The sequence below is a fragment of the Diospyros lotus genome, chromosome 2 (genome assembly GCF_014633365.1).
Source record: "Diospyros lotus cultivar Yz01 chromosome 2, ASM1463336v1, whole genome shotgun sequence".
NCBI lineage: Eukaryota > Viridiplantae > Streptophyta > Magnoliopsida > Ericales > Ebenaceae > Diospyros > Diospyros lotus.
Window position 1 is genome coordinate 14,393,122 of NC_068339.1, and position 24,209 is coordinate 14,417,330.

Sequence of the window (24,209 nt, forward strand, 5' to 3'; positions counted from 1 at the left end):
GAAAGAAAATAAAAGAAAGACACACAATGTATATAGAATAAAATAGATAATAATATCTCCCACAAGTATGGTACAATGATAAAATACTTAAAGTTTTACATGGAATATAAGAGTTCAAATCAGTGCGGCAACTTAAAAAATAGAATTATTATTAGAAGACAGCACTAAGATTGGAAGACAAGTTTCACATAAATTACATCGAATGATCAATTTTAAATGTGTATAGATTGTATTCGTATTCAAAGATAAGTTGCCCTAAAGAGATTAATTCCGCAAAACTCACACCCCAGGTGAAGAAATAAAAAAATAATAATAATATTGGTGATGCATCATACTTGTGAAAGGACACACGAGGGGCTAATGAATGGAGGCGGCAGAACTTACCCACCCTCATTAAATTTCAGAGAGAAATAGTCCATCCCTACAGCTGTGCCATGGTGGCCACTGGCCAAGAAAGCCCAACGCGTTACAGTTTTTCAGTTCCCTTTCCAGTATCCGTCGCCCATTATCAATTAATTAATTGAGCTTGCACGCTTCCCTCCCTCCCTCCAGACAAAAGGTTACCCTTCAATTCATCAAGAAACTTTTTATTATTTTTCTTTTTTTTTTATGGGTTGGTGTTGTTCATTTTCAACTATATAAGCAGGCCATCGGAGCACCGAGAATAACAGGTTCATTCAGAGTGAAGAGAGATACATCCTTTTTAACAAAGGGAAGACAAAAGCTAGTTAGCTAGCTTCAAAACCCTCTCTCTTTCTCTCTGTCTCTCTGATCCAACAGAACTGAGCTGTTATTGCTGCAAAGAGCTGGCTACAGAAGAAATTAAGTAGAACCAAAGGAGAGAGATTTGATTAGTAAATGGTAAACATGGCTGCAACCTTGTCTTCTTGGCCCTGGGAAAACCTGGGGATCTTCAAGGTATGGAAGCAATAACCTAACTTACTTTCTATGCCCTTCGTGCCTTTTCTATCACCTGTGAATTATGTTGTGTTTTGTTTTGGTCTTCCTTTTTGATGGTGCAGTATCTGTTATTTGGACCTTTTGTTGCACAAGTATTGTACTCAGGAATCCAAGAGGGTATGATCACGAAGGACAGTGGCTGCCTTCACATTCTAATTATATGTGCTCTTAGAGCTGTTATGTATCAGCAATGGACTTCTTGGAGCAACATGCTTTTCATCACCCGCTGTCGCCGGATCTTAAACCAAGGTGTCGACTTCAAGCAGATCGACAAAGAGTGGGAGTGGTAACTCCTCCTCCTCTCTATCGCATACGTTAAAGGGCTGTTATTGCGAGTTCTCATTATTATCAATAAAAAAAAAAGAAACAAAAAATCCTGCTCTTTCTCCTAAAAATGACTGAATTCATTTCTTCTCCCCCACTATTTTTCAGGGACAATTTCATTATTCTTCAAGCCCTAGTGGCTGCCATGGCTAGCTGCATCTTCCCAGGTCTTTCCAATCTTCCCTTGTGGGACACAAGAGGCTTTCTTGCAGCCATTCTTCTCCACATTGGGCTCTCAGAGCCCTTATACTATTGGGTTCACAAGCTCTTCCATGGAGAATTTCTCTTCACCCATTACCATTCTCTCCACCACTCATCACCTGTTCCTCAGCCCTTAACTGGTAAGTCAAAATACAATAAATTATTTTGTAATTCGGAGACTTAGTGCCCAAACTCATTTGATGCTTTCATCATGTGTTAATTTGTAATAACAAGATTAATCGCCTAAATAATTAGGCAAACTCTTTTTCCTATTTAGTACTGCGAGCACTAATTTTTTTGATCATACAGTGTTCCCGAAACCCAAAATGATTTCTTCCAAAATACCCAGTAACTAACCCATTTAATTCTGATAAAGTTTGCTTACTTTTTCATTCATTTATTTCATCTTGATGACTATGGGTGCAGCTGGAAATGCCACTTTTTTGGAGCATCTTGTGCTAACAGCTGTGATTGGGATACCAGTGATCGGGACATGTGTGATGGGGTTTGGATCAATGAGCATGATCTATGGCTATGTCTTGATCTTCGATTTTCTCAGATGTTTGGGGCATTGCAACGTTGAGATTGTTCCCCATCAGTTGTTTGAGCTCTTCCCCTTCCTCAGATATCTTCTCTATACTCCAACGTAAGTTAGTTTCTCACTCACAATTAAGAGATGTTCTCCTCCACACAATCTTCATGTACCAATCATGCACACAACATGATTAAAAAGATTAAAAAGGAAACCAACTAAAACTAAGTACTTTTATATGTAAAAATATATATGTATGTAAGTTCTATACGCCATTTTCTTTTTCTTTTCATCTACCCTTCTGTTGCAAGATGCTAACCTAAACAGCGGTTCGGGGTGGTGTAAATAGGCATTGGCTGAGGCAACTGTTTTATGATATTATTAATATGAAATTTTGTTTAGAGATAATTTAGGAATATAAAAACCTGGCAGGCCTTCTGTTTATTCTTGTTGTTTTTCATAATAGCATAGACTGAAAATTTTCCAAGTACCATTTTATATGAAGGTAATTTAAGAATATAAAATCTGACAGAATTTCATTATTACTGGACGAGTATTCTAATTTTAAGATATAGGGAAATGATATTTAACGTTTTTTATTCTTTTTTTTTTTTTTTTGCTCATAGGAAATGATATTTATCTTACCTCTTGTAAGCTAGGTGGAAAATTTATGTTAAATTTAATAACGTACCGTTTTGTGCAAACATTTTTAGGCCATAATAATATTTAAATCAAAGGGGTAAGGTAATGCGTGTCTGGCAAAATGGCAAAATCTACACACACACAAAAAAAAAATCACAAGTGTTAATTTCTTTCTGTTTTTTCAAAAAATTAGTGAAAGACATATTTATCATTAGTTTAATTTTATATTTTAACACAAGATATAAAACAGCATTTAACTTTTCAAATATATAATTTTTCAATATATATATAAATTTATCATATATTTTGATTAAAAAGATCACAAGCTTCACTGTGTTGAGTTGTCACATTTATGAGGTGCTTTTACAGAATCCATGTAACTCTCCCTTGATGTGACAGTTTTATAATATGATCATTGTTCAACTTCAACCATACCTTGACCGGCCAAAATAAACTTCAAATCAAATCTTTTATGGTTCATTTTTATCAGAAAAAAAAAAATTCAAAACCAACTCTTGAGGTCAAAGCATCCTTTAATTTACCATTGCCCCAAAGCCTTTGTAATATTCAAAAAATAACCTAATATTCTGTCAAAAAAAAATTCATTGCTTTGGTGGGCTTGATTCACAGATACCACAGCCTTCACCACACAGAGAAGGGCTCCAACTTCTGCCTTTTCATGCCTCTTTATGATGCAGTGGGAAACACCCTCAACAGCAAATCATGGGAGTTGCAAAAGAAGATAAGCTTAGATTCAGGTACATCGTCAGACTTTTCGGTTGTACGAGTGTTGGTTGCCTTTTCTTGGGTCATTTTTATGGTTTTTATAACTCAAATACGTAACATGAATGCAGCAAAAAAGAAGTGGAGGGTGCCAGATTTTGTGTTCTTGGCGCATGTGGTGGATATATCGCATTCATTGCACAGTCCCTTCGTGTTGAGATCAGTGTCATCGACGCCGTTCACAACGAGGATCCTCTTTCTCCCAATGTGGCCCTTTGCTTTTGTGGTGATGCTGGTGATGTGGGCTAAGTCGAAGACCTTCCTCTTCTCCTTCTACAATCTCAGAGGCCGCCTCCACCAGACCTGGGCTGTTCCTCGCTATGGTTTTCAGGTCTCTTCATCTACTTGATTTATTTTGACTATAGAAGAAAATCCGTAATTATTATATTTTGCGATTAGCCAAACATGATAGCCCTTGATACACTTTTTATTGTTTATGTAAAGGTTCCCTAAAGTGTATATCTTGTTTTTCTATTTCTCTGACGATTTTGTCAGCCGACTTTGTCAGATTTCTAACACAGTTGATACACGTTTCATTACTCTCTTTTTATTGGGGTAATACTGTACAGATTAAAATTGACACAAACGAATGTGACTGTTTAAAAATGATATAAAAAATATGGATTGTTGTACAAGAATATCAAAGACTATACTACTTTATATGAAAAGCTACACTTTAAATTAGACATATATGTATATATAATTAAAATATTTCTTACACCTTATTATCTTGCCCTTTTTTATTGTCTTGAAGAAGAGGTATTTTAGTCACATATTTCACCGTCTTAAGAGACATTTTTTTCATTTTAACTATATTATGTAGTTTAAGGTGTAGTCTAAGAAAAACAAATAATATTTTTCCTCTAAATATCATTTGGCAATAACAATGTATAGCATTAAATGGTTTAGACAGTTTATTTTAGGAACCCTAGACCCTAGATGTTATAGGAGCAAATGAAGTTAATTTGGGCAATATAACATTGTTAGTAAATTATTCGGTAGATTCTTCTCGAAAACATCCCGTCATTTATCTTTGCTGTTTGATGGTAACCAATTGCCCTTTTGTTTTCCACATGCAGTATTTCTTGCCATTTGCTAGGAAGGGGATCAACAACCAGATTGAGGAAGCTATTCTAAGGGCAGACAGATTGGGAGTTAAAGTCCTTAGCCTTGCTGCACTGAATAAGGTTGGTTGGTTGCTTTCTTTCTCCATTTCCCTCGCCCACACCTATTATTTATTGTTGAAAAACTTTTAAGGACATCAAGACATTACAGGGAAGGGGTCCCTCACATGGGGATACCTTCTTCTCGCATCGGTTTCTTTTCTGTAGTTTATTTTTAATATTTCAAGTCTCTGTATTTTGATCTATTTTCTCAAATTAAGCCTTCTTGTTAGGTTAAAAAATGGATTTATCTTGTAAAAATATGTTTAAGAAAACCAATCACACCCATATCTTAATCTCAAAGTTAAACAATCGCAAAGTTCTTCATGTTTGATGTTCCATTGTACTAATTAATAATATTTAGGTAAGTACTTGTTTTCTTAAATAAACTCAAAAAAGTTAAGATGAAGATAGTTTGGTGCCTATAAGTTGAATAAAAAATATCAACGCAACATATAATTTTGTTTATTTTCTATTAGATTACAAAAAAAAAAAACTAAGTTAAAACTTTAGAAATTTAGAACTGATGAGAAAGGACCTGTCTCTCTAATTTCTAATTTTGATGAGTAACGACTGTCATACAAACATAACTACAGAATTTTCGAACGAAGTGACATAACTCAATTATATCCATGTGGGAAAATACTTTTATAAAATAAATTATAATTATGAAATTACCACGATCACATTATTTTAGTGGTATCTTATATACAAAGATTGTGTGTAAATGTCATATTCCACATCCATAATAGGAAGATGCATGGTAAGGTCAGGTCTGCAAGTGACGTGGTTGGGAGCTTGGATTAGAAGAGTAGATAGATATGGGCTCTCTCTCTCTCTCTCCATATATATATATATATATATATGCATATATGTGGGGTGTAGTTTGGTGGATAGCCAGTTGTATATGTACTGAATTTGCCATTACAGCCCCATGTTCCTTAATTGCAAGCAAGCATCAACGTCTCTGAAGCATTAAAGTCATCAATGGTGCCGGGACCCTTCTTTTCAACTTATTCATGTCATAATCAACCATTAACTGTTATTTCTATATTTTTATCTTGTTTTATTCGTATTTTCTGTGTTTGTAATGTAGAATGAAGCTTCCAAATTAGATTTCATATAGCTGACCTTGCATGGGAGAATAAACGCCTAATTGTTTTAACATGTTGTAGAATGAAGCTCTTAATGGTGGTGGAATGCTGTTTGTGAACAAGCATCCAAACCTTAAGGTTCGAGTCGTCCATGGGAACACCTTAACGGCTGCTGTGATCCTCAACGAAATCCCCGACGATGCCAAGGAGGTGTTCTTGACCGGAGCAACCTCGAAGCTTGGCCGAGCCATCGCTCTATACCTTTGCCGGAAGAGAGTTCGAGTCCTTGTGAGTGTCATCTTCTTAATTATGTCATCATCTTATTCAATGTTTTTCTACTCATCCAAAAGTGAAAGTGCTATCTAAAAAGTTGATTTGTGATTTTAAATCGGATCGGGATCAATGAATACGTACGAAGGTAATGGAATGGTTCTAATTAAATGGGTTGAGCATGGTGCAGATGTTGACTCCGTCAAGCGAGAGATATCAGAAAATACAGAAGGAAGCCCCAGCCGAGTTTCAGAAGTATCTGGTCCAAGTGACCAAGTACCAAGCAGCCCAAAACTGTAAGGTACTAATTACTGCGACTGTTCACAAGATTAATTTATTTCTCAAACAAGTTTCAACTACTCAAATGCTTGCAAATTAGGAATAACAATGAGTACTCATCTCACCCAGATAAGTTGAAGTTTCTCTAACGGTACAAAGATCGACAAGAGAAACAATTTCCTGCCTTGGGGGTGGGTATGGTGTAAATGCAAATTTGTTGTTGTCGTTGTTGATGAACAGACTTGGATCGTGGGCAAGTGGATAACACCAAGAGAGCAAAGCTGGGCGCCGGCCGGAACACACTTCCATCAATTTGTGGTGCCCCCAATTCTATCCTTCAGAAGAAACTGCACTTACGGTGATCTTGCGGCCATGAGGTTGCCTGATGATGTCGAAGGACTTGGCTCTTGTGAGGTACGCAACGCATAAATAAATCATGTCACGCTCGCACAGGATTAGGATTAAAAATTCGGAACACGGGTTTTCATTAACAATATTAATTAATTAGTATCGATGACTGTTTTGGAACAGTACACAATGGAGCGAGGGGTGGTGCATGCTTGCCATGCCGGCGGCGTGGTTCATCTTCTTGAGAGCTGGACGCACCACGAAGTTGGCGCCATCGACGTGGACAGGATCGACTTGGTGTGGGGAGCTGCCCTGAAACATGGCTTGAAGCCAGTCTCAAGCTTCACAAAACACAAACAAATATAGAATCTTTCACCCCACCAGTACTGACAAAAAAAGAACAATCGACTCCCTCTTCTCATTTTTTTAGCTAATTTGCTCCGCTTCTTAACGCACGGAGTTCTTGCAGGGCTTACTTGAATAAGTAGTGCATGTAAGACCCATCGTTTGTGTTTAAGAGGGAGAGATACGGTTAGAAATGGGATTAAATTTTAGTTTCTTTCTTTTTAGAATATATAACATTCTTGGGTTTTCTTTATATAGTCAACTCAACTGTATGGAAATTATTACTCACTTATCATGCTCCATGTAATATATAAATATACAATATCTCATTGATTTATACATCCATTGACGGACGCACCCATAGAATAAAACAAAATTTCTATTAAATACAGTTTCCATATTCGAAGCAAGAATATAGAGGTTTGAAGTCTGAACAAAAACGTCTGTTTGATCGCCAGTATTTGGGCATTAAAAATGTCCTTTTCGAGCGTCCCTTCAAGCTAACTTTTACAACATTGGATAATTTCTAATCAAAATTTTGGTAGAGGGTTCGAATGCTGTGTGAGCTTTAAATCAACAAGGACATATTGTTTCCCAGGTGGGTAGTTAGGCATTCAATTATGCTGTTTCTTTGGCGAGAAAATTCTGAGAGTAGACATCAATTCTAAAAGGACACTCGTTTGAAAAGCTTGTACAGTGTTATAGTGTTCTAACTGTCATTCAAACAAAATTTAAATTTGATTGCAATAAGATTTGTATATATATATATATATTTTTTTTTTACTCATCAAATTTATTTTTGTAGCTCACTTTGAGAAGATAGATTTATGCAAGTTAATTATTTTTATATATATTTATAAATATGTACATAATATTCTGAATTTATTATAACAATATCACTATTATAATAGTAATATATTATCATAATGATATTTTATTTTTTTTGTCCATAATTTTTTCAAATTTTAGTTTTTCATGTAAAACATTTGTCTGCTTTTGATTGTTTGATAGTAATTTATTTTCAATCAAAAATTCTTATAAAATAGTATTAGAGCCATTGGATCAAATGGCAAATCTTAGGCGTTGCATATGCAGTCCATCATTTCTTTCAGCTAGGGTTTTGTTGCCTAGTCGCCGCTTCCATTAGCCGCCACTTCCTTGCCTATCACTGTCAACCACCATCAGCCTCTTCCTCCTCATCGATTGCCATGAGCTCCCTCGCAATCGCCGTTAACTGCCCTTATCGTAGCCATCAAGCAGTGTTTGCCTTTGATTGTTCATATTCATCGTGGTCGCCTATTCATCTCATTCGGCTTCTTACTGTTCGCCTTCTCTAATTGTCTCTTTCATAATCACCTCGTCGTCGGTTGCCTAGCCATCGTCATTACGTCGGTTCAAATCTGCAGATTAACCGTAAGCCTCATCTTCTGCCATTGTTGCGGCAACAAACTCGTCTTCCATCGACCCTCGACCTCCTCTTCCGCTGTTGCCAACATCATACCCATTGACGATAACTTCTTTTGTGCCTTCAATAGTCGTCATCAACGACCTTGCAACTTTTGCCATCACTACCATCGATTGATTCCTTTATAACAACCAATCTTCAAGCTGTACCCAAATCTACTCAGATCAAGTAGATCACGTCTAGATCTACTAGATCCGACAGACTTGTCAAAATCCATATTTGAATCAGATCCACCCAGATCCAATCCATTAAGACCAAATTCGACCTGTTAGTTTGTTCAGCCCAGATCTAACAAATACATATCTATCTCGTCCAAATTTATGGTCTAGATCCCGTTGTACTAGTCTGTTTTCTATTGGGCCTTTTCTTTATAAATCTTTTGATACTATTTGAAATTATTGGATCTTATCAATGGGAACTTTGAAATATGATATTTGGTGGCTCATTTTCTAATTAGCATATAAATTTATATAAATTAATTATTTTTGCATATATCTATAGATGAGTGATAAATCTATAAATAAGTATCTAATATTATGAAATTATTGCAATAATATCACTATTATAGTAACAATATAATCATAGTGATATTTTGTTTTTTTGTTCGTGATTTTTTCGATTTAGATTTTCTACATAAAACATTTGTGTTCTAACGTATGCTTGATAATTTAATCGTGGTTTGTTTTCGATATAAAATTCTTACAAACTAATATCAAAGCCGTTGAATCAAACTCCATCATCATTTTGGCAAATCTCAATCGTTGAATCTACAATCCTTCATCATCTTCTTTAGCTAGGGTTTTATTGCCTAGGCACTGCCGCTATCGTAATCGTCATCGTTGGCCACCTTCTTGCCTGTCGGTGTCGACCACCATCAACCTTCTCACCATCATCGACTTCCATGAGCCCCTTGCAATTGCCATCGATTGCCCTTATCGTAGCAGTTGAGCGTTTGCTTTCAACTGTTCATCTTCATTGCGATCGCCAGTTCATCTCATCTGACCTCTTACCATCCACACACCATCGCCTTCTCCAGTCATTTCATTTGTCATCACCTTGCCGTCGATCTCTTAGCCATCGTTATCGCATTGGTTCAAATCTGCAAACCGATTGTCAGCATCTTCTTTTGCCATTGTTGCTGCAACCCTTGGTAGCAATTCGTCAAATTATTCGCGTATTATACGCGAATTATTTCGTATTTTTATTAAAAGTATTATACTTGCGTATTTTTAAAACATTCAGAATAATTCACGTATTTTAAATCTAAAAAATATAAAACGTGTATTAGTCGAATTTTTAAAAAAATCAACTAAAAAATTTGTTGCGTGCTCCCAGACCATGTGTAGAGCAAATTATGATGTCTGATTAGAAATGTTTTTTAATTATTACTATAGCTAATGATGGCTCATGATGACCCATTATTTAATTATTTCCAACTTCCCACTTTCCACTCAACTCTCATTTTGTTTTTATTAAATATTAATATTCAATTCCATCCCCATACATATCTCTCATCTCTCTATCATCTATCTAATAAACTACTCATTTACCACATTTCTCTTCGGAATGTTTGTTTTTTAGTTCTCAACTTCTCATCAAGTTCAATAACTTCAACTCATTTTTATCTCTTTGTTAGTTGCTTCGTTTTATTCCTTGTTTTGTAGTCTTCTCAACATTTTTTGAAGTATTTTTTATATGCATGGAAGATTATTTAGGGCATATTTTGTTACATTTTTTAAATTAATTTTTAGTTTTAAAATCAAACAATGTAAAATTATAGATTTGAAGAACTGATTTTTGAAATTATTTCTAAAATTAAAATTTAAAAATACTGAGTTTTAACAAACAACAAAAAATTTACAGAAAAAAAAGTAATAGAAAAGAATGTATATACACACACATGAGCAGTTATAAAAATTACAAATTTGTTTTTAAAAAATAATAAAAAAAAAATAAACTGAAAACACACAAATTATAATCAGCAACCAATAACCATTATGATTTTTGTTTTCCTTACTTTCCATTTCACACAGTTTCTAAATATAGCCTCAACTAACATCAATTATTTGTCTAAATTAAGATTTCAATTCTCAACCACCATACATGCACTATGTTCGTTAACTTCAACATAGCTTTATTAATTTATTTTGGAACTTGAATATATTGTTTGTTTGTGGCATTTGAATTTTTTCATGTTATCTTGCGTTAATGTAGGTTAGTTGAATCTATTAATTTTTTAATTATATAAGTTTTAATAAATTTATTTCTACTTATACATGTTAATCTTTTGTTAATTAATTGTTATGCATATTAGTAAATAAAATTAAACTATATGTAAGAAATGAGACAAAGAAACAAATTTTGAGAATATGCTGATAATTTAGATTGATGATTCAAATGTAAATTTTGTCAAAAAGAGTGTCATGGTGATATGTCTAGAGTAAAATCGCATTTATCTGGGTAAACAGGATGTGATGTTATGGTTTGTCCAAGTGTGCCAGATGAGGTACAAGCTCTAATTGTTATTGCTATCGGATGTAATAGTAAAAAGATAAAATTATCTATTGAAAATGTCGGAACTAGTCAAAAAACTTTGTCAAGTTTACAACAAACTTCAATACCTACCATATACAAAAAAAACGATAAGAATATGGTAGACATGAAAATAGCTCAACATTTTTTTTTGAATAATATTCCTTTCAATGTTATTCAAACACCTGATTTTATTAAGATGATTAAGGTTGTTTCTGACTTTGGTATTGGATATACGTTACCAAGTTATTCTACTCTAAGAACTAAATTAGTGATGAATAACAAAACAATGGTTGAACATTATGTAGCTAAAGTGAAGGAATCGTGGAGTTTATCAGGATACACATTAATGTCTGATATTTGGACAGACATGAAAGGTCACTCATTTATCAATGTGGTTATTTATTCTCTGAAATGACCTGTCTTTTAAAGTCTTTTGAAAGGTCGAGTCATAGAAAGAGTGATTTTTTTCTTAGAGATCTACTTGTATCTATCATTGAGGATATTGAACCTAAGAATGTAGTTCAAATTATCACAGACAATACTTCAAATTATGGACTTGTTGGTGATATGATAATAGAAAGTTATCATCACATATACAAAACAAAGTGTGCAACCCATGAAATTCAATTACTTTTCAAATCTATTTATAATCAGATTCAATGGATAAGTAAGGTATTTGATAAGGCAAAGAAGATTGTGGATTATATGTACAAACATACCATTGTCTTAAGTTTAATGAGGGAACATACACACAAGGATTTGAAAAGGCATTACAAAATTAGGTTTGCTTCTCATTTTCTAATGCTTCAATTTATTTTAGAAGCTGAAAATGACTTGAGAAACTTAATTACATCAGCTACTTGGAGAAATTTGTCATATAGCAAAAGAGCAATGACACAAAATGTGAAGGACATAATTCAAGGTACTGAATTTTGAAAAGAAGGAAAATAGGTTATATTTGCCTTAGAGTCTATTGTTAAAATATTGCGATTAGTTGATAGAGATAGATCAACTGCTGGCTACATTTATGATGCAATAGAGAGGGCAAGAACTGCCATCAAGAAACAATGTGAAACTAATCATATCAAATACATGCAACTATGGGACTTATTTGAGACAAGACGAGAGGAGAATATATTTCATGAGATACATGCAGTTGCAGCTTACCTTAATCCATCTTTAATGTATGACATGAAAATAAGGTATGACCAATCTAAAATAAGAGATGGTTTATTATTTGTGGGAGAAAAATTGGTTGACATTACAGAGAGAAATGAGTTTGCTGACCAATTATTGGTTTATGATGGGAGACATCCAAATATGTTTAATTTTCTTTCAATGGCACAAATGAGATTTTCTCATCCTCATAAGTAATGTTACTTTTGTTTAACTTATTTTAATATATATTTTTATTAAGTTATTTATCCTACAGAAAGCTAACTTGTTGATCATTATGTGTAGGAGTGTGGTGGGAAGCAAATGAAGGCTTAATTCCTATTCTATAAAAGGTTGCTATTCGTATATTGAGCCAACCATGTAGTGCTTCTGCATGTGAACATAATTGGAGTGCCTTTGATGCTGCACAAACAAAAAGAGAAATAGATTATCACCAGATATGTTAGAGGACCTTGTCTATAAGGGTGAATTCATTAATGTTAAATAATTCTACTAATTTTGAGAAGCATGATAGAAAAGTAATTGATCTTAAAAATCTTTTGGAGCTTGATTAAAATGTTAATGAAAGACTTGAGGAGGCTACAGATAAAGGTCTTGAGGAGAATGCAACAGATATATTGATGTTAGTGATACTTCGTGGCTTGATAAAGACTTGGCATTGGATCATCTATATCTCGATCATTTAATTATGATTTTTTTTAATTTAATCAAGGAACTGACTTGAGTATTTGGATTTTGGACTGTATAAAAATTCTCATTTTGTGATATTGGGTAGCTTAGAATATTAAAATGGGAAAATCTCTAGTGCAAATTTCATTTATATTCTTAAAAATAAAAAATAAAAGGCCGATCCAGATCCACGGTGTGGTTCACCGTTCCAGCAAATCCTCTCTGTCGACCTCCCTCCTTCAAAACCCTATATGTTTTCTCTGGTATCAGCCTGTCGATTGTCGTTGTCGTTCTCTCACCCGAATACGTTTTTCTCTTACTCTTCCATTTCCTCTCTCGTTGTAGCGCATTGTCTTCGTCGATTGATGATGTCGTCATCACCTCTATTCTGCTTGTGCCGTTCCATCTTCGATCTCCCTCTTCGGGTATATTTTTTTTCGATTCGTTCCGGTGTGTGTTATCGTGTCTCCATCATTCCGTCGATCGGATCAATCCTATTCGCTAAAGTGGTTCACCATATTTTCAACGCCTCTTTGTTCCATCAGATCCACATTTGTGGTTCATCGTTCCATCAAATCCACGGTATACCTTCTTTGCCTCGGTCTCATTCCTCACTTCAAAACCCTCTCCCTCAAATCTCCAACATCTCCCTCGTCTCCATTGTGTCACCTTTAGCCAGATCTATCCAGATCTGGCCTCCAAGTCTGTCGTCTGTTTGTCCAACCCGATCTACCCAAATCCAACTAAATCTAACCAAGGTCTACCCAGTCCAAACATCCAACCAGATCTACCAAGATCCAGTCAGATCTATCCAATACCCAGATCTACCCAGTACCCAAATCTGGCCAGATCTACTCAGTCTTTGAAAAAAAAAACTAGAAGATCTTGTAAGGACCCGATTCTCAGTACGGTGCCTGCAAAATGTTGAGAAAAAATGTACTAAATCATGCGTCTTTTCCCCTTACTTCTGCTATGAAGAAGAACCTACTCATTTTGAAGCCATCCACAAGGTTTTTTTGTGTTAGTAATGCCTCCAATCTCCTGGTCCAGCTTCCGGTAAATGACCGCTATGGGGCTGCCATTTCACTCGTGTATGAAGCTCTAATTAGGCTTTAAGATCCCATTTACGGTTGTATCTCTTATATTTTTGGGCCTTCAACAGTAGGTTATCAATCTGTAATTTCATCTATCTTTATTGAAGGAATTACTATTTGCAAACTCTCTCAATGTTCAAAATTGGTTTCACCCAAAAACTAATTCAAACCCATATTGTGACAATGGATCTTTACTCGTGGATGATCCACACCCTATTTGAAATTTTGAAAACTCAGTCATTCCAATAGAAAATGTGTCGTTTCCTTATTTTCAAGAGGTTAGATCGCAACATTATCTAGTTAAAACTAGCAGCTGCCAGTGGCCATTCCCAAGTGATGTCGATGAATTTAGATCTATCGTGTTCGGTAAATATCGTCAGCATTGAGTATCGATGATATCCAAAGCTATCAACGTGAGTGAATTAGTATCTATGGTTTGACTTTTTGAGTAGTTGTATTATCTCATAGTTTGATCTCTTGTAAAGGTATTGAATATATGGTTTGAATGTTATGTTTTGTGTTTGATGAGTTGTTTGCTTGTTGAGCAAAAATATATTTATATGCTTATATGAATGAATCGTCTTAACAATTCTCATTTTATAATATTGGTGAAAATATAAATTATATTTTTGTGTTTAATGAGTCGTTTGCTTGTTTATCAAGAATATGTTTGTGTGCATATATATATATATAATATGCCGATTTTTTATTGATGAATTTATTTAGTTGGAACATATTAAACACGAATTAAGTCTCTCCCGAATATTTTTTCGTATGACAGATACTTGAATCGAATTTTTGACCGTATTTAAAATATATCAAGCCGAATAATACTCGTACTTTTATCGTCTCAAATTTTTCCCGTTCATCGAATTACTAACAAGGGTCGCAACCAACTCGTCTTCCACAAATCGTCGACCTCATCTTCTGTCGTTGCTAACGCCATTCCTATCAATGATGACTCTCTTCGTGCCTTTAGCCACCATCGATGACAACTTTGTAGCTTCCGCCATTGCTGCCATCAATTGCTTTCTTCATGCAGCTAATCTTCAAACTTTACTCAGATCCGATAGATCTGCCGAGATTCATATCCAGATTAGGTCCACTCATATTTGATCCATTTAGACCATATCTTGCTCGTTAGTCTATTCAACCTAGATCTTACATATACGTATTTGTCTCTCTTAGATTTGTGGTCCAAATTCACTATCTTGGTATATTTTCTATTAGGCCTTTTCTTTGTGGATCTTTTGATACTATTTAGAGTTATTTAATTTTGGTTATAACAACTTTGAATTATAACATTTCATTGTTGCATAGGAAAATTTAGATTTTGAGGTAAAAATGCGAGCAATTTTGGCACAAATAGGTTTAAATGATACAAGTACTCATGATTTGAATAGATATAAGTACATTAGTGAACGTGGAGTCATTAAAGTCATTAAACATATGATGAGGCAAATCTTGTTGCCTATACTTCGAGTGTAGCTGAAAATATCAACTGTAGTGAATGTTACGTAGATATGGTATTCATCAAGGAGATGAACTCTCCATGTTTTGTTAGAAGAAAGAATTACGAATAGTTTCATATTTGAATTTAGTGTCAAAGTATAACTTGTTATAATTTTGATTCAGAATTCAAATTTGACCATGATTGTGACTTCATCTACAATTGAAGATTTATATTTTTCATGACTTATCAAGATTTTTATCTTCATGACTCATATTTTAATCAGAATATAGATTTATACAAATTAATTCTTTTTGAATTTATCTATAGACAAGTTATAGATTTATAAATAGGTACTTTATATTCTAAAATTATTACAGCAATATCATTATAGTGATATTTTGTTCTCTCTACCTGTAGTTTTTTTCGATTTGAGATTTTCATGTACATCTTTCATGTTCGTTTGTATGTTTAATAATTTGATTGTAATTTATTTTCGATACTAAATCCTAACATACAATACATTTCACTAACTAGCATAATAACTCATTTTAGAAATGATCATAAACATTCTTCCTCACTATAATTATTTAAGGAGAAGGCAAGGTCATCATTTTAATTTTAATTTTAGCGTAATGTATAATATTAAGTTTTATATCTTTTTACTTTGAATCATGAGCTTAGATCATCGTGCAAGTAGGGATCGTTGTGCAAGTAAGATAAAAACTAAAGTTTTAAGCTATTAAACTACTATCTTATTAGGTAATGTTGTTAAAATAAGTAAAATAAATTTTATTAAAATAATTTATTTATAAAATTTAAGATAAGTTATCCAAATGAGAGAAATAATAAATTTATCTTAAAAGTTTAAGAAAATAAAAATATATAATGTTTTTCAAAAAATTAATAAATATAATAAAAAAATATTTTTACTCAAAATACCTTCTCTATCTACCTTAATAAATATTCATTATTCACTATGCCATGTCCCATCAATGTGTAAAGGTGACATGAAATACAATAAGTGGTGTTTGGTGAAGCTTAGCTTTAATATTAAAGCACAAAAGTTAGGTTGCATCCCTTATTTTTATTAAAAATATAACAATTTAAATTTTTATTGAGACCCTCAATTATTAAGAATTATATACTTTTTTAATTAATTATTCTTTACTCATATAATTATGCCATTTTTCATAATAATTATTTAATAAATTAGTGTCTTTTCTAATCATTTTATACATGCATAGCACACTAATAAAATATTAATTAAGCACTTAATACTTTTCGTTAACTAATAAGTACAACATCACATTCAATTACTAAACACTTTTTTATCAATGTTTTCAAAACATAACCTAATAAACCACCACAACCATAGTATCGACATGATATAATAATATTAAATAGATAATATTTTCTCCAAATTGAGAAAGAATGGGTGGAATAAAAATGCGTGCGTGCACGACTATCTTTTACATTTTGAGAGTTTCAACGTTAATAACGTTCTTAGAGTTTAAATTTGTCTTTAATTTTATCATCATTTGATAATTAATATTCTTCTATTTCCATCCATTTACATTACCATTTTAACTTAGAAGAAGCTGAATTATTTTGAACTATTTTGATATTAATTTCTAATCAACATAAAATTTGTAGAATTAAATATGTAAATTTATATTTATATATAATTAATGAAATTGAGATTTGTGATGGTTGATCTCAAACCGTCTATGCCTACGTCACAACACAACCAACCGCTAGCAGTTGCCACCTGTTGGCTGCTGGCAAGTTCGCCGGTGACTCGACACATTGCGCTCTTTTCCATCCGACACCTATCCCACCGCCGTTTCTGCTAATCCTTACCTCCATCCGACAAACCCTGAAAGGAAACGAACTAACTCTCCGCCAAAGAGCACCAGACGGATATTGTTCTGTATGCCCTCCAAGTGCTTGTAAAAATGGGTAGAAGAGTGGATGCGGCACTAGAAGTTCAGAGGAAGAAACTCAAGAAACATGGCAAGAAGAAGAATCCGCTGCTCAAGAAATTCTTTGACTATCTCAAGTCTGATTCCTACATGTTTGCTCCCTTGGTTTCTTCTCAACCCTCTGGTTCCTCCTCACCCACAGAGCCAATTTCTACGTTTGCTACAAGTAATCATCTGTGCTTAAAACTGATACACTTGGTTTTATTGTTGGGCTTTCAAATTAGGGTTTGATGATTGCTTTAGTCAATTGAATGTTTTTCTGTTGTTAGGAGTTGAAACAGAGAGACCTAGTGGGAAAAACATCAGTATCGTGTAGTACACTTGGTTGTGGGTATTGGGTTTGCATATTAGGGTTTGGAGGCTGCTTTAATTGAATTGAATGTTTTTTCTGTTGTTTGGAGAGCAATATGTGTGTAAAACACTTGGTGTTGATATTGGGTTTTCATATTAGGGTTTGAAGGTTGCTTTGATTGAATGCTTTCCTGTTGTTAGGAGATGAAACGGAGAAACCCGGTGGGGAAAACAGCAAGAAATTGCTTAAGAAGGTTAGGGAGTATCTCTTATCTGATTGTTATATGTATGCCCCTTTGACGGATGCCCAACAATCACAAGGTGTTGATTCTGCCACATCCAGTCCTCCTTGTACGGGTACCAGTTCTTTTGTTTTCTATTTTCTTTTTTTGTTTCTACTAGTTTACTGTTATTGCACACGACTAATTGATTAGGTTGTTTTAAATTTTTAATTGCTTCCTTGGTGGGTGTTTGAAGAATTGTCTGTAGACATTATTTATATAAGGGAGGTTTATTCATATAAATAATTGAAAAGTTATGCATGTATGTTCATAGTGCATCTATTTGTATGATTCATGTTGATGTGCATTCCCTAAAAGGCCCATTCATAATGCATAAAGCTTTTGGCTCTATGAAGATTAGAGTTGACAAAAAAGATGTATTCTGCATTACCTTCTTATTTATGTAAATCGAAGTTGTTTTTATAATTTAACCCTGATCACAAAATCATTCTTTGTGTGGGGACAAAATATGTGTTCTACTTTTTTTTTTAATGTGTCCGAGTTTTGCACCTATAGTCTTGAAATAGACCAACCTTACCCCTAGTTTGACTTTTAAGTAAATCAGATGCAATTATAAATTTATACTCTCAAACGAATATATGATTAATTTTTACTAAATAGGATATTTTTCTCTCCATCAAAAGTTGATCTCCCACCACTACTTAAAAAAAAAAAAAATGAGTGTTTGTGTTCTACTTTATCATACATAGAATAGTTGCTAGTCTCCTCTTTTTCTTTCTTCATTCATTTTCCACTAGAGATGAAAAATGGGCCGACCTGGCCCACAACTTGGCTCGACTCGACCCGACCCGATACTATAGCAGACGGGTCAGCCTGGCCCACCAGCAAAATGCAAGCTGTGCTGAGCCAGCGATATGTGGCCTGTGGCCCGGCTCAACCCGGCTACCAAAAAATAAAAAAATATTTAAAAAATTATGTTTGCAATTAGTAATTATAAATATATTTTAAACATAATTTTTAATTTTACACTAAACATAATTTTACAAACATAAAAGTTACAAGTAAATATTATGTTTGTAAAATTATGTTTACAATAAACATAAAAAAATTATGTTTGTAAGTAAACATTATATTTTAAAAAATTTTGTTGTATTTGAGAAAAAAAATAAAAAAAATATTTAAAAAATTATATTAAAAAAATTAAAAATAAATAACCCACAGATCAGTCCAAGCAGCCAGGCCCACAGGCTAACCTGGCTTAGTAGGACCATGGCCCAGCCCAGCATGCTCTAGCCTGGCCCACCTTGACCCACTTATTAAGGGTTAGAGAGTTGTGTCGGGCCCCAATTTTCATTGTCCCAACTCGGCCTAGTCTGGTCCGTCTCTCTCGCAGGCTAAATTTGACCCAACCTGCCAAATAGGTGGGCGAAGCGGGAGGCAAGCTGGTTCAGCCCACCTATTCTTAATCTTTATTTTTCACCTCTTCCAAAATCTAGAATGATTGGCTTTGGCTTCTTTCTCCTTACATGGATGGGTTGAAAGACCAAACCTCAAACTGTAAAGAGTATAATAACACTTACATTAGTTGGATTCACCAATGAAAAGCACAAATAACAAGATAGATTGAACTTTTAGGGTTTGAAACTTGAACTGTTGGGGCTTAGTCAAGTGAAGCTCATTCTTTATCTAATTAGAAGTGATTTTGATGCTCTAATGGGCATAGCATAATTGGTATTTGGGTAGTAAATTACAAATAAAAATGCAAGTTAAAGTAGTTACGATGTGAAAGAGAGTAATTCATTGTAATATATATATTGCACTTTTTTATAGGAGATTGTCATGTACCATAATTTATTCTTTTCACGCGCGTGCGTGAGTTAATGTGAGGGTTTTAAAGTGAAAATTTCATGTACTGCAGACAAGAAGTGACTTTGACCCCTTTTATAGCTTCGAACCTCAAATTCAGAATAGCCATTGGAGGCCAGCTAGTTTCTTTATTCTGCAAGATCTTCTGAAGATATTCGCCCTTCCCAACAAAACATGTTGACTCATTATATATCCTGTCTGACATTGAACAGTCTCGACACAAGTGTACGAAATGACTGTGTGGACTTAATTCATCTCAACTAGGCATTTAAGTGTCAAGTCATTTGTCAGAAGCTGTCACAGTGCAATCATACCTGGAAAAAGAAAACAAAAAAACTCTAGAACACCTAAAAACACTACAGTTCAATTCCATCCAGAATTGAAATAATATACGTGTAAAAAGTAGAATAATCAAGTCATGAGTTTCGCTGTGACTTGACCGTGAGGTTTTTACAGCCAAAATAACTTAGATTAATAATCATATACAATTCTTAAAATACAATAAACTTCTTGTTATCATCAAACTCAATATTTAAAGCACCTTCTGAATCCTTGGGTCTTACATTGGTTCTGCTACATACTTACATTGATGAAACGGTCCACTATTGGAATGAGGCTTTGAGGACACCATTGTTTTGGCTTAACAGTTTATGCAAGAATGTAAGATATATTATCCGGCATAAAAAGTCAATGAAAACCATCTTCTTTTATTTTGACAGATCTTTCTTTCAATACTTGCAAATGCATTATTATGTTTTTAAGTTAACTAGAGCATTAGATATGGTGCATGTAGCTTACAGCTTGACCATTTGTGTTAGTCATGTCTATGCTTTTATTGTTCTTGCTTCTTCCTCATATACGAGGTCAGTGTTCAATACAGCTTTGTAGCGTTCTTGTATGGCTCATAAGTTTTTGAATATTGAAATTGCCAAACAGGGTGCGTATGAGTCCTTATGGTTGAACCTTGTGTATTTTATACAATGATTCTCAATTCAGGGCCAGTTTGGCGTCCGAAAAGGGTCGCTACAGCATTTCCAATAAGAGAAGTACCTAAGGAAACCAAGCAGCCTACAGAACAGACAGTAATGTTAACTGGAAAAGACCAACGCACGGACAGGTCTCCTGTTAAGAAAACCACTCTAGTTCGCCAAACACGGCAAGAAACAGTCAAGCATGTAGTTCATCGTCAATGTCGCTCTTCATCCATACCAGGTCACTACTTTCTTTTCATAATCTTGCTGTGTTAGTCTAATTGTACAGGTCTAACAAATAGTATGAACTCCATGCATTCATTGTATAGCTCCTATTATAAAGGTCTTTTATTTATACTCTGCTTCATTAAGAACCTGGAGTAGTCTTCCCATGAAACAAGACAACGTTGAACAACCAGATTATTATTGGAGGAAGTTTGGCTGGAAACTTGACGACTCACTGACATTTTCACTTTGCACAGGCAAAGGGATGCTTGAAACAGACCAAAGGAAGGTGACGGTGGAGTGAACGACTTCTGGTAGAACTGACCTGTCTATGCTGTGAATTCGGTTGCTCGACTCTCTCTTTTTTTTTCCTTCTTTGCTTTTTAGCTGTTACTGTAGAACCCACGGGGTACATTAATTCTTATCCTTTTCTTTTTACGTTCACGTTCTTATAGATTATGATACGAATTATGTAATAATTTGTCACGGAACCAAGGCCGGCCAAGGCCAATTTTACTGGGAATTTATTTACTTTTGCTATTTCTCTTTATTATTCAATTATAATTCTCTTTTTCCAACTATTAGTTAGAGAGAATGTCCAGCTATAATGGTAACTAGGATAAGACAAAATAGTTGATTATGAGGGTTGTGATCTGATGAGGCAGCACCCTAGGATAGCTATATAAGTTCAATCTATTTTTGTAAGACATCATTGATTATCAAAGAAAGAATACAAATCTGATTTTCTCTCAACGTCTCTCACTCACTCTCTCTCGCTCTCTCTTTATTTCTTCCCTCGGTTCTTTAGCTACCTCACTCAAAACACATTGAACCAGGAGGCTGATTAGCGCCACATTCCATAACTGTGACATTTGGTATCAAAGTCTCGATGCTGGAAAGGATTATTTAGGTCGCAGAAGATGGTCGAAGAAACACACATGAAGAACATGGAGTCGCAGCTCCAACAACTCAACTCGACAGTGGGAGAATTTCAGGATCGGGTGGATTGCTTAGAAGTCAGCAACCAAAAAAATCATGATGCGATCATGACAGTGGATTGCAAGATGGAAGGAAGACTTAACCGAATGAGAGATGATATCAACCAAATGAGGGGGAGATGGGTAATCAGCTTTAACAGTTTATGTTGATGTTTACCTGCCAAAATCAGGTTAGGTTGTCTCCCAACTTTCCTCGTAGGGATAGGAACGACCCTATTTTACAGAATGAGAGAATGAATCAAGAAAATAGAGCCCATGAGATTGTTGTTGAGCAAGGAGATTGTTAGGTGAGGAACGAGAGGACCAAACCATTCCTCCCCCACAGGGGTTTCCCATGGCCCCGAATGGAGATACTCGTGTTTCGAAGAGACTAATCCTAGGTGGTGGATTAGGAAGTGTGAGCAGATGTTCGAATGGTATAATGTACCAGCAAAAAGAAGGGTGGCCTTAGCTATCGCTTACTCTGACGATATGGTGGATGCATGGTTCCAAGGGTGGACCTGAATGAGGGAGAAATTATATTTGGAGGAAATTTCAGAAAAGCTTTGTGAAAGGTTCGAGGAAATGACCATGTTGGATACTATAGAGGAATTCAATAAGTTACGACAAGCGGGGAATGTGGGGTCTTACTTGAGACGTTTTGAAGAGTTGAGGTCATTGATGAGTAACAATGACCCCCACCTGTCGGAAGCTTACTTTGTTTCTAGCTTCCTTAGCGACTTCAATGAGGATTTGCGACTGATGGTGAAAATGATAAGGCCTCGGACAGTGAAACAAGCTGCGAAGAGTGCCAAGTTGCAGGAGCTAGTGGTTGAAACCCTTATGAAGAAGCAAATATAGCAACAGAAAGTGACATCCGAGGGAAATTGGCAACAAAGGGACTTATAGAGACTCGACGAAAGGAAATATAGAGGGGAGAAATGTTAGGGGCCCATATCAAGGGGGACGGATGGAGGAGACTACGAGGCTACCGACGTATGTTATAGGTGCAGTGATAGGTACTATTATGGGCACCAATGCAAACGCCAACTGTTACTGCTAGAAGGAGATAGGGATGGTGAACTGGAGGTGGAAGAAGTAGAAGAATTTAGGGAAATTAGGGGGGAGAATGAGGAGAAAATATCCCTCCATGCCCTTAAGGGGATCACCAACAACAAGATAATTAAGGTTGAAGGGAAGGTGAAGGAAGGCAGCTTGTCAATTTTGATTGACAGTGGGAGCACCCATAGTTTCCTTGACAATAGCACCACTATGAAGCTAAAGTGCCAACTCATTGGGACACCGCCCTTGAGTGTGGTAGTTGCTAATGGAAATCGAGTGTTGAGCAATTCTGCTTGCCTGGGTTTCATATGGGAAATGCAAGAAGAAAAATTTGAGGAAGACCTTAGGTTGTTACAGCTATGAGGGTGTGATGTGGTGTTAGGAGTGGATTGGATGAAGGGGATGAGTCCCATAAGCTTTGATTTCAACCAAATGGAAGTCTCATTTGAAAAAGAAGGGAAGAAGATGACGTTTACCAGTGCGCAAAAGGTTGCGACTTGCAAGATGATTACGGGTAAGAGGCTGCAAAGGGTCCTCATGAGCAAATGGAGTCAGTTCACACAGCTATTTTCCATTATGGAAGTGGAGGAGAATCCAAATGGGAAGGGCAGGGCGAGCTACAACTCACTGTCAGCCACTAGTAAAAAAGTGCCGACCAAGTATACACACTCCTTTATTGATGAACTGTTGGCAAACTTTAAGAACCTCTTTGTGGAACCAAAGACCCTTCCTCCTAACCGAACTTTGGACCATGTCATTAACCTAAAATCGAATGTAGAGCCAATCAATGTCAGGTCATACCGTTATGCCCTTATCCAAAAAATTGAAATCAAAAGGATAGTAAAAGAGATAATGAGCCAATCCTTCATTAGACCAAACCAAAGCCCCTTTGCTCCCCCGTCCTATTAGTAAAGAAAAAAGATAGCACTTGGCGCTTTTGTGTAGATTATCGCCAACTTAACTCTCTAACCATCAAAGATAAGTTTTCCATACCCCTTGTTGAAGACCTTATGGTGAGCTACACCAAGCCAAGTTCTTTTCCAAGCTGGATTTGCGCTCGGACTATCACCAAATAAGGATGAAGCCCGAGGACACCCACAAACACGCCTTCCGAACACACCATGGTCATTTTGAGTTCTTGGTGATGCCCTTTGGGGTCACCAACGCCCAGCCACTTTCCAATCTCTAATATACTAGATATTTGAACTCTATCTAAGAAAGTTCCATCCTTGTATATAGCTCCATTTTAGACCAACATCT

General features: G+C 35.2%; 3 protein-coding genes across 6 annotated transcripts in view; 2 read left to right on the forward strand and 1 right to left on the reverse strand.

Moving 5' to 3' along the window:
• Positions 1-405: 405 nt before the first annotated feature.
• Positions 406-24,209, forward strand: part of LOC127793788 (very-long-chain aldehyde decarbonylase CER3-like) — a 34,859-nt gene continuing 11,055 nt past the window's right edge. The window contains exons 1-12 of one of the 3 annotated variants that reach the window (XM_052324515.1): positions 406-559; positions 647-918; positions 1,023-1,246; positions 1,393-1,625; positions 1,912-2,131; positions 3,290-3,417; positions 3,514-3,773; positions 4,522-4,629; positions 5,781-5,987; positions 6,160-6,270; positions 6,489-6,662; positions 6,780-7,194. In XM_052324515.1, the coding sequence (XP_052180475.1) occupies positions 859-918; positions 1,023-1,246; positions 1,393-1,625; positions 1,912-2,131; positions 3,290-3,417; positions 3,514-3,773; positions 4,522-4,629; positions 5,781-5,987; positions 6,160-6,270; positions 6,489-6,662; positions 6,780-6,962 (1,908 nt within the window). In that variant the 5' untranslated portion in view covers positions 406-559; positions 647-858 and the 3' untranslated portion in view covers positions 6,963-7,194. Of the gene's footprint in view, positions 919-1,022; positions 1,247-1,392; positions 1,626-1,911; positions 2,132-3,289; positions 3,418-3,513; positions 3,774-4,521; positions 4,630-5,780; positions 5,988-6,159; positions 6,271-6,488; positions 6,663-6,779; positions 7,195-24,209 lie in introns of those variants that run through there. The other 2 variants (XM_052324514.1, XM_052324516.1) reach the window with 2 other exon arrangements.
• Positions 17,085-21,479, forward strand: LOC127793792 (uncharacterized). 2 transcript variants are annotated; one of them, XM_052324525.1, is made up of 4 exons: positions 17,085-17,481; positions 17,808-17,957; positions 20,711-20,926; positions 21,168-21,479. In XM_052324525.1, the coding sequence occupies exons 1-4, from the start codon at positions 17,289-17,291 to the stop codon at positions 21,212-21,214; spliced, it is 606 nt and encodes a 201-aa protein (XP_052180485.1). In that variant the 5' UTR covers positions 17,085-17,288; the 3' UTR covers positions 21,215-21,479. The 2 variants fall into 2 exon arrangements, with proteins under 2 accessions (XP_052180485.1, XP_052180484.1); XM_052324524.1 differs by having other exon boundaries at positions 17,808-17,963; positions 21,168-21,478.
• The window catches only part of LOC127793789 (mannosyltransferase APTG1), a 62,610-nt gene continuing 58,239 nt past the window's right edge, over positions 19,839-24,209 (reverse strand). Inside the window, exon 10 of the mRNA XM_052324519.1 lies at positions 19,839-20,028. The gene's annotated coding sequence lies outside the window, so the exon portion shown is untranslated. The remainder of the gene's footprint in view (positions 20,029-24,209) is intronic.